Here is a 12028-nt window from a genome sequence, read left to right as displayed (position 1 = left end):
TCTATGGGGGAGATTTATCAAAATTTATCATCTTGCTTCTTTTATTTTTCAAAGACCCTTTTAAAAATGAGTCAAAGTCAAAATGAGTCTCAGTAGTGTGTGTGTGGCCTCCACACACCCGTATAACCTCCCTACAACACCTGGGCATGCTCCTGATAAGGTGGCGGATGGTCTCCTGAAGGATGTCCTTCCAGACCTCGACTAAAGCATCTGCCAACTCCTGGACAGTCTGTGGTGCAATGTGGCGTTGGTGGATGGAGCGAGACATGATATCCCAAATGTGCTTAATTGGACTCAGGTCTGGGGATGAGGCGGGCCAGTCCATAGCATCAATGCCCTCCTCTGGCAGGAACTGCTGACACACTACAGCCACATGAGGTCTTACATTGTCTTGCATTAGGAGGAAACCAAGGCCAACTTCACCAGCATATGGTCTCACAAGGGGTCTGAGGATCTCATCTCAGTACCTAATGGCAGTCAGGCTACCTCTGACAAGCACATGGAGGGCTGTGCGGCCCCCCAAAGAAATGCCACCCCACACCATTACTGATCCACTGCCAAATCGGTCATGCTGGAGGATGTTGCAGGCAGCAGAATGTTCTCCACGGCGTCTCATGTTCTCACGGCGTCTGTCACGTGCTCAGTGTGAACCTGCTTTCATCTGTGAAGAGCACAGGGTGTCAGTGGTGACTTTGCCAATATTGGTGTTCTCTGGCAAATGCCAAACGTCCTGCATGGTGTTGGGCTGTAAGCACAACCCCACCTGTGGACGTTAGGCCCTCATACCACCCTCATGGAGTCTATTTCTGACCGTTTGAGTGGACACATGCACATTTGTGGCCTGCTGGAGGTCATTTTGCAGGGCTCTGGCAGTGCTCCTCCTGCTCCACCTTGCACAAAAGTGGTGGTAGCAGTCCTGCTGCTGGGTTGCTTCCCTCCTACCGCATCCTTCACATATCCTGATGTACTTGCCTGTCTCTTTGTAGTGCCTCCATGCTCTCGACACTACTCTGACAGACACAGCAAACCTTCTTGCCACAGCTCACATTGATGTGCCATCCTGGATGAGCTGCACTACCTGAGCCAGTTGTGTGGGTTGTAGACTCCGTCTCATGTTACTACTAGAGTGAAAGCACCGCCAGCATTCAAAAGTGATCAAAACATCAGCCAGTAAGCATAGGAATTGAGCAGTGGTCTGTGGTCACCACCTGAAGAACCACTTCTTTATTGGGGGTGTTTTGCTAATTTCCTATAATTTCCACCTGTTGTCTGTTCCATTTGCACAACAGCATGTGAAATTGATTGTCAATCAGTGTTGCTTCTTGAGTGGACAGTGTGTGTCACGATGCCGGCTGGCAGGAGGTGGATCCTCTGTGCCAGAGAGGGATAGCGAGGACCGTGCTAGTGGACCGGTTCTAAGACACTACTGGTTTTCACCAGAGCCCGCCGCAAAGCGGGATGGTCTTGCTGCGGCAGTAGTGACCAGGTCGTATCCACTAGCAACGGCTCACCTCTCTGGCGCTGAAGATAGGCGAGGTACAAGGGAGTAGGCAGAAGCAAAGTCGGACGTAGCAGAAGGTCGGGGGCAGGCGGCAAGGTTCGTAGTCAGGGGAGATAGCAGAAGTTCTGGTACACAGGGTTTTAAACACACAAAACGCTTTCACTAGGCACAAGGGCAACAAGATCCGGCAAGGAAGTGCATGGAAGGAGGTTAGATATAGTCAGGGACCAGGTGGGAGCCAATTAAGCTAATTGGGCCAGGCACCAATCATTGGTGCACTGGCCCTTTAAGTCTCAGGGAGCTGGCGCGCGCGCGCCCTAGAGAGCGGAGCCGCGCGCGCCAGCACATGACAGCAGGGGACGGGAACGGGTAAGTGACCTGGGATGCGATTCGCGAGCGGGCGCGTCCCGCTGTGCGAATCGCATCCCCAACGGCCATGACAGAGCAGCGCTCCCGGTCAGCGGGACTGACCGGGGAGCTGCAGGGAGAAAGACGCCGTGAGCGCTCCGGGGAGGAGCGGGGACCCGGAGCGCTAGGCGTAACAGTGTGATTTCACAGAAGTGTGATTGACTTGGAGTTACATTGTGTTGTTTAAGTGTTCCCTTTATTTTTTTGAGCAGTGTATAAATGAATACCATGCACCTCTTTGATAAATGTGGGAATAGTACACACGATGTAGGCCAAGGCAAACGGGGTAAAAAGAACTTGATTTTCACAGACAATGATAAATTTCCCCTTTAGGCTATGCTCACCACCCAGAGTTTGTGCACGGAAAATCTCTGTGAGGACATATTGCAGACTGCAGACGCCAGCATCACATGCTGCAAGGACTGCTCAGGAATGCGCTGTCTAATAGATGGCAATGCATTCCTTGATGACTCCGCAGAAAGAATGGGCATGTTCATTATTTCTGAGGACACCGTAATTTTGATTTCTGCTCCAGGTATTGCTATGTGCACCCCGCTGCAGAATCCCATTGAAATCAATGGGACTCTGCTGCTGCAGCATTTCTGTGTGGAAGTACTGTCTACATAGAGTTCATATTTGCAATGAGGCATAATGTTCACACACACACACACAGAAAGCTATAAAATGGGTAATTTTATAACTTTTTGACAACTGCAGAAAATTCACACCATATTCTTTACTTAGCTAATTTTGGCACCTTAACCTCTCCCCAATGACAGCAATACAAATTGTTTCCTCTGTTGTGCTTTTCTCAGCTAGTCTTATCAACCAGAATTTGCAGTGCCAAGGATATGCATTTTCTTAATTACAATCTAAAAGTAAGATGTTACCTTTTGCATCTTTTGCTAGAGGTTGGCGAACTTACATTTTTTTTTGTGTCTAGTTTGCTTTGGTCGCTAAATGTTCCTCATACAGTTATCTCTGTACGTCTGCCTTCTGCTTGCTGGACGGCACAAAGTGTTTCATTCCATTTACAAAGAACATATTCAGCACCTGGTAAGTGTGAAAAACTATTTTCTAACATTGCAATGCACAATAGAGAGAGGAGTCGGCACTTCTACCTATATTTTCCCAGACACACGCTGGCAGGCTTAGCAGCAATTCAAAGCCACCTGATGCTAGTTTCATACACTGGCGGAGGTGGGTATCTCCAAGAGGCAAGCAATCCATCAACAGATGAAGAAAGGAATAAAGGCACTCACTGCTCCAGTGCAGGCTGTGTAGAGGATTTATTCAGTGCAAGATAAGGTACAAAATCACAGACAGGTTGTTGGAGTAAGGTGACAGCTGTTGCGCGTGAGCACTGCACGCCTCTTCAGACCTCTGCCGCGTACCTGTCCGTGATTTTGCACCTAACCTTGCACTGAATATATCCTCTATACAGCCTACATCGGAGCAGTGAGTGCGTTTTATTCCTTTCTTCATTTATTTTCTAAGATACTACTCAAAATATCAGGGCTGAAACCTATATGTTCATAAAAACATTATTGTAGGCACAATTATTGTTTCAATTCCACAATATGTTATTACAAAAAGTTTGGTGGCATTCATATAAGGACATTGAAAGGTACATTTTTATCTTCCTGTATTTTATAATGGTAGTTTAAAGGGGTACTCCAGCGCTTAGACATCTTATACCCTATCAAAAGGATAGGGGAGAAGATGCCTGATCATGGGGGTCCTGCCGCTGGGGACCCCCGTGATCTTGCACGCTGCACCCCGTTAAAATCAGTCCCCAGAGCATTTTCACTCCGGGTCTGATTACTGTCGATCACGGGGCCGGAGCTTTGTGACTTCAAGGTTCCACCCCATGTGACGTCACGCTCCGCCTCCCTCAATGCAAGCCTATGGGAGGGGTGCGGCATGCAAGATCACGGGGGTCCCCAGCAGCGGGACCCCCGCGATCAGGCATCTTATCCCCTATCCTTTGGATAGGGGATACGATGTCTAAGCACCGAGTACCCCTTTTATCTCCCCCTCTAATAGTGGTTCCCAATCAGTGTGCCTCCAGCTGTTACAAAACTTCAACTTCCAGACATGCTGGAGGCACTCCTGGTATGGAAGCACTGATCTTTATTGTAAAATAATCCTGTCATCTTGCACATTTCATTCTGGCTATGAGGTCCTGTAATAAGTTGAAGCTCTCTGTTCTGTACAGATCATTTCCCAGTAGTTTTCTCTTTATCATCACAGACAGGAGTACAGTAAAAGGGGACACTATTAGATACATAACACACCACCATTCACAATAGCTGATTTCCAGAGGTCATAGAACATGCCTAGAAACCTATCCCATACAAGCAAATGGGATCTGCTCCAGACAAATGTGTTATTATCTATAGGGCTTGCTGTAAAGCATATATCTAAATGCAGCTAAAAACAGCTTAGACAAGATGGCAACCCCCATAATAATGTACTAAAATTAAATAAAAATGTTTACAATTAGAAAATAGAAAAAAATGTGAAAAAAGACATTTCTATATCTGCCTCTAATAAGTAAAAACAAACAAAAATCTTGAAGAGACATTCACTTATTGGTTTTGTCTGCAGTATGTTTGGTGATACTGGGGTAATTTATTCAACCACATGTAATGTGACATCTTAGCTCCCTCACTAAGACTTTTTCAAGCCTCTGAGAGGGAGCTAAAATGTCACATTAAATTTGATCAAATAAATCTGTTTTTTGGATCTCCTTTGTGGGAGTGCTGCAGTCCCAGTTACAATTTGATGTTGGACCTTAGATCACAGACCTTTCAAACTGCTTGCACCCTTCTGTATTACTAACACATTGATTTATAAAGTGCTGCCTTCCTGTATTGAGATATTTTATCTAAGTACATATGTTTGTCAATGCTGTTGGCTGACATTGAGATACAATTACAAGATGACAAAATAAGAAATACATTTTTTTTTTTTTAATTATACAGTACCGAGAGATCAAAGTGCATTCTCTTTTGATGATGACCAGCATAAAGCTTCATTTTGTAGTGGTGCTACGACTGAAAATTCGAGAAAGTTTGGACTGGAAAGACGGCTGAATTATGGCAGAGCTGTCACTGCATACATAGCAGGACTTAAAGGTATCCTATATTATCATACTGAGTCAAAAATATAATCATAGCTGAGCTGAATATATTAGGCTACTTTCACAAATTAGATAAAGCTCTGTTACAAGGCTCTTTTCTTTTTCCGACCATTAACGTCCGTTATTGTAATGGAGCCTAATGGGAGGCATAATGGGCACAGAGGATCCAATTCACTTGAATGGGATCCTCTAATGTCCGTTATTGCGCACAATTTTTTCTCTTCTATCTTCCAACAGGTCCGCTACTGACGGGCATTAGCGGTAGTGTGAAAGGAGCCTGTGTTTTTTATACAAATGTTCCAGTTATTGAGGAACATGCTATTAATTCCAAAGATGTGTTGTTGATCCAGAAAGAAGGAAAAACGATTTACTTATATTTTCATGGAATAATAACTCAATTAAAAAATAATATCACATGATCATTGTTACGGGAACTGGGAATTTTTGGGAGGGACAACCCTGCACACATTGATTTAAATGTAACCTATGGACAGAATAAATCCTGAAGATGTAACCAATTTCACGGCTTATTTTTTTTTAGTTCTGTTGCATTCATTAATCTTTGTTTTGAGCTATAATACTCAGTTTTTACTCAAGTCATTATGCTATATAAGATCAAAATGCCATAACTCATAAAAGAATGTTCCTGTGGTGTGATCACAGCAGAGCAGTACCATGAGCCAGCAGGGGATACACTACGCTCTATTTATTTAAATTATGTATGACAATCGTACTGTTGAATAACATTAGCAAGGCCTTACTATTCTAATATTATTTTACTATACTATGCTGGGCGGCGGACACAGACAGCAGAGGGCCCCTGTGCAATGAATGTGCCTTCATATATCACATACTCAGTTGGACCCACATATGTAACTTGCTCAGGGGGGCCCCCACCCATATCAGTTGTTAATTATTTTTTTTAAGGCCCCCCATATGCTGCAGCTCATTCAGGCCCCCCATATTGATACTCTGAGACAGTGATAGACAATCCCATCAGACCTCAGATCAGACTAAAAATAAATAGAAAAAACCTACCTCTCCTGCTCTGCTGCTCTCCATGTCCGCCAGGGTGTCCCGAAGTGAGCGCCTTCCCTGCTGGTCTCCAATAGCCCGCTCTGCACATTCACATGACCTCACTGCGTACAGCGTCAGGTCATAGTGCATGCTGTACGCAGTCAGTCTAGAGGAGACCAGGGAGGAGGGGGAGGCCAGAGGGGTAAGTAGCACTTCTCAGAACTGTAGTTAGTTCCTTTTGCACTCGAGGCAAGCCCAGAAAATTGTGGGGAAAAGTGGGGGAAGGTAGGTAGTTAGCTGTTATGTGGAGATCCTAAGATTTCCACTTTTTGCTGTTTAAATACCTATATGGTGGCACTGGCAGGCGGTAGCAAAAAAAAGAGGCCTAGCACCTCATGCGACATTCAGCAGCAGCACAAGCAGTCAGACGGTTATACCACTATACAAGGGACAGATAATACCGCAACACTATGACCACTACCATTTCCACCATATAATGACGGGATAATATTACCATATTGATACTGAATAAAATTACTATACAGAGACATTATCACCACTATACAATGGACACATAATTTCACCACACCATGACCACTATCATTACCACCAGGGGGGCTGATGCAGGGCTGGATTTATGTCTACACAGCAGTTGGCATTATTTTAGTACGCCACACCTAAGCACCAAGTGAGTACCATCGGAGCACAAAATAAGTTTTCAGGACAATTTTTTTTTTATCCAAATCAGAGGTGATGAATGTAAGATAATGATGATGCATTCTGTGTATGCATCGCCACTCTCCAGGTATGATGCGGGGGGATTTTCACAGGGATTGGGGTTTATTAACATAAATGAATGCCTCTATAACAGGACAATATATTATTACTGCAGTGCATAAATAATAACAACCACTTTACAAAGACCTAGATAACAATTTCACCACTATCCAAAAGTACAAATAATTGCATCACACTATTACCACTACAATCACCACCATATAGTGATAGGATAATACTAACATATGGATACTGAATGAAGTAGCTGTACACAGACCAATATCCCACATGAAGATTTCAAAAGTGTTTCTTAAGCAGGGTGCCTCCAGCTGTTGCAAAACTACAACTCCCAGCATGCCCGGACAGAGAGTTGTAGTTTGCAACAGCTTGAGGCACCCTGATTGGTAAACACTGTTTACCAACCAGGGTGATAAAATAGCACATTTTATCTTGTATCTTTGATGGAACCAGTGATGGAAGCACTTGATGCAAGTGTGAACCCAGCCTTGCAATTATAGTACCATGGATGTTCAAAAAACAATTACATGCTTTCTCAAAGACACACACATCCATGTGTGTGTATGTATGTATATATACATATATAGATATATACACACCTATACAAAAAATACGCGTACACACACCTATACACAAGAGACACACACACCTATACACAAGATACACACACACCTATACACAAGGTACACACACACCTATACACAAGATATACACACCTATATACACGATACACACACACACCTATACACAAGATACACACACCTATACATAAGATACATACACCTATACACAAGATATACGCACCTTTACACAATATACACACACAACTATACACAAGATAAACACACACACACCTATACACAAGATACACACCTATACACAAGATACACACACCTATCCACACGAAACACACCTATACACAAGACACACACACCTATACACAAGATACACACACACCTATACACAAGATACAAACACACACCTATACACAAGATCCACACACACACCTATACACAAGATACACACACACTTCTATACACAAGATACTCAGACACACTTCTATACACAAGATACTCACACACACTTCTATACACAAGATACACACACACCTATCCACAAGATACACACACACCTATACACAAGACACACCCACCCCTTTACACAAATATACATACACACACCTATAAACAAGCTACACACACCTATACACAAGATACACACACCTATACACAAGAAACACACAAACACACCTATACACACACACACACACACCTATACACAAGATACAAACACACACACCTATACACAAGATACACACACACCTATACACAAGATACACACACACCTATACACAATATACACACAACTATACACAAGATACACACACACGTTATACACAAGATAAACACACACACCTATACACAAGATACACACACACCTATACACAAGATACACACACCTATCCACACGAAACACAACTATACACAAGATACACACACACACCTATACACAAGATACAAACACACACACCTATACACAAGATACACACACACCTATACACAAGATACACACACACGTTATACACAAGATAAACACACACACCTATACACAAGATACACACACACCTATACACAAGATACACACACCTATCCACACGAAACACAACTATACACAAGATACACACACACACCTATACACAAGATACAAACACACACACCTATACACAAGATACACACACACCTATACACAAGATACACACACTTATATACACAAGATACTCAGACACACTTCTATACACAAGATACTCACACACACTTCTATACACAAGATACTCACACACACTTCTATACACAAGACACACACACACACCTATCCACAAGATACACACACACGCCTATACACAAGATATACACACACGCCTATACACAAGACACACCCACCTTTTTACACAAATATACATACACACACACCTATAAACAAGCTACACACACCTATACACAAGATACACACACGCCTATACACAAGAAACAAACACACACACACCTATACACAAGATACACACACACCTATACACAAGATACACACACACACTTATATACACAAGATACTCAGACACACTTCTATACACAAGATACTCACACACACACTTCTATACACAAGATACTCACACACACTTCTATACACAAGATACACACACGCCTATACACAAGAAACACGCAAACACACCTATACACAAGATACAAACACACACACCTATACACAATATATACACACACACCTATAAACAAGATACACACACACTTCTATACACAAGATACTCACACACACTTCTATACACAAGATACTCACACACACTTCTATACACAAGATACACACACACACACTTCTACCCACAGGATGCACACACACCTATCCACAAGATACACACACACCTATACACAAGACACACCCACCCCTTTACACAAATATACATACACACTCACCTATAAACAAGCTACACGCACACACCTATACACAAGAAACACACAAACACACACACGCCTATTTACAAGCGACACACACCCCTTTACACAAATATACATACACCAGCTATACTAACTTTCTGTGACACAGACAGGATCCTCCAATGACTTCTCCCATCCCTGGACAGCAGTGCTTGGGGTCAGGACCTCTGTTGCCATGTGGAGGAGGGGGCACAGACAGTTCTGCATTCAGTCTCCTACACTTAGTCTGCTGTGTGATGTGTGCTCGGAGAATCCCTCCCCTCCTTTAGGACCCAACAGCAGGACGGAGCTCTGTGGAGGATATACAGCATAATGAAAGTAATGCTGCACATCCTATAATGCCAGGCTGGGCAGCCCCCCCCCCCTCCACTACTCCACTATCCTAGTTGTTTTTCTTTATGCTATGACTAATATAGTCTTACTTTCAGGACGTCTACTGCACCTGTTGTTCCACCTCCTTGCTGCTGCTGCCGCTCAGCAACAGGTTCTTCAGGGCTCCATCAGTGCAACCTCTGCGCTCACTAGTATGAAAGGGCGGCAGGCCCCCTCACACGCTGGGCCCCTGTGTAGCTGAACTGGCTGCACAGGCGATGTGTCAACCCCTGATGCTTGTCATAAACTGCTGAACCCTAAACTTGTTCTTATTTTTTTGCATAATTTTTAGCTATCCAATTTGATAAGAGTGAGGTGCTATTGTTGTGTGACCAATGCCTATATCCTTCCATCATATCTTCATCCTTCTTTGCATGTGTGAAAAACGCCTTTGCTTCTTTACAGTATATTACTTTTTATTTTACATTGTGACCCATATTATCACACATGTATTTGGAGTTTATTTTGTAGCTTTCTGTGATGCATTTCCAGTCCATTTTTGAAACAATGAGATACTTTGTTGCCAAATTCAGTCATTTGTATGTATGTGTGAATGTAGTAGTTGCAGCCATGTTCTTATCTTTGGTATTTGATAAAGGGAAGCTGTGTCCCTGATTCATGTTTATAATAAGACAAAAAAAGACGATTGTACTTCACTATTAGAATTGTGATGAACTCCTTTATTTGAGAGCATAGCCTCTTGTCATTTACATTAAAGGTAAATGGTCATTCTGTTTACCCACACTAAACCCAATACACTGGGTTATAGTGTGGGTGAACAGGATACCGATGAGGGTTCACTGACTACTATAGGTATCTTTGGTCCCGAGATATGTCCCACTGAAAAACCGCTTCTATCTTCTCTGAATTGTAAGCTAGAGGCAGGCCCCTCCGGCTTAATTTGAATATTCATTGGGGCTGGTCACGTGAGTGCTTACACCTACTGAGCACTTACATGTCCAGGAAGAGAAAGGGCGAACAGGATGATTGTTTTCTGTTAATAACATTTAGGTAAACCCTAAATACAGTAAAACATAGGAACAATATATTATTTTCTACAGTCTATAGACACAGGAGGCGGCAGTAAAACTATGAGCCTACTAACGCAAGGTTACTTGGGTACATATGCAGCATGTCATGCAGTAAATTCGGCCGGTCAGCTGTGGTAGATTTCAGTAGATTCACAACAAATTTGAGAGAAAGGAAGGCACTCACAATTCGCAGGCCGGTCTCTGCTAAATTCTTTTTTTTGGAAAGGTGCAAACATCATTCAAGCATGGGACGCCAAGCGGACATGGTATGATTGACAGCCGTTTCACTCCAAATACTGGCACTTCATTAGAAGAAGAAGCACCAGTGATTGGCGCCAAACAGCTGTCAATCATACTATCTATGTCAGCTTGGCGTCTCATGCTTGAATAAAGTTTGCCCTTTCCAATAAAAGAATTGAGCAGCACCGGAGTGCCTTTCTTTCTCTCAAATTTGCTATACTATTTTCTTATTATCCTATGATAGCTTACCCTCGTATAGTGACATTCCCTTACTGCTAATTTTCCAGCCACAAAAAAAAATTGCATATAGGCTGCTTGTTTAGTATTTTCATAAATGCAAGCTAGTTACGTATATACATGAGATTTATTAAGATTATAACATAGCCATTGTATATTACAAATTATTTTATATTTTTTTTATAATACCATATGTGAATGACAACACAGCCACCTTTGATATCCCATACATTATATTTCCAGGAAACAGGATACCAGCTATGAAAAACATAGATCAATTCTGTGAAGGGTCTACTGTATGTTTAAGGTAAAGCAATACAGAAAGCACAGCTTATTAATTATTAATTCTGTTAATAACCATTTACAAAAAGTGTGCATAATGTTCTTACAGGAATCCTACAAAAAGTATTTAAAGGGGTATTCCAGATTTTTTTTTTATTTGACTGTGCTACAAGGGCTGTAAAGTTAGTGCAGTTCATAATATAGTGTCTGTACCTGTGTGTGACGGTTTTCTCACAATTCTTATGTGATTTTCACCCCAATATTTATTTTTAACAGCATACAAAATTACTGTTGTCTCAGATTTTTCCCAGGTTGCAATGCGGCCGAGACCTGACTCACAGGTCAGTTGATGGGAGCCTGTCAATCTGCAACTAGTTGTATTTTTGCAATAGCTGTAGGCACCCTGATTGAAAAACACAGATCTTTTGAATGGATCCAGTTCATTTATGTTTCAGTGGGTGGGGTGACCGATGTGTTGGAGGGAGGAATATGGAAT

At 42.5% G+C, this 12028-nt stretch overlaps 1 protein-coding gene across 7 annotated transcripts in view; it reads left to right on the top strand.

Moving 5' to 3' along the window:
* The window catches only part of LOC130369116 (uncharacterized), a 163976-nt gene that overhangs the window by 100320 nt on the left and 51628 nt on the right, over nucleotides 1-12028 (top strand). For all 7 annotated transcript variants that reach the window (XM_056573892.1, XM_056573893.1, XM_056573898.1 and 4 more), the window contains exons 9-11: nucleotides 2853-2965; nucleotides 4897-5049; nucleotides 11494-11557. In XM_056573892.1, the coding sequence (XP_056429867.1) occupies nucleotides 2853-2965; nucleotides 4897-5049; nucleotides 11494-11557 (330 nt within the window). The remainder of the gene's footprint in view (nucleotides 1-2852; nucleotides 2966-4896; nucleotides 5050-11493; nucleotides 11558-12028) is intronic.

This window comes from Hyla sarda, chromosome 4 (assembly GCF_029499605.1).
Source record: "Hyla sarda isolate aHylSar1 chromosome 4, aHylSar1.hap1, whole genome shotgun sequence".
NCBI lineage: Eukaryota > Metazoa > Chordata > Amphibia > Anura > Hylidae > Hyla > Hyla sarda.
This window is presented reverse-complemented; position numbering and strand designations above follow the sequence as displayed.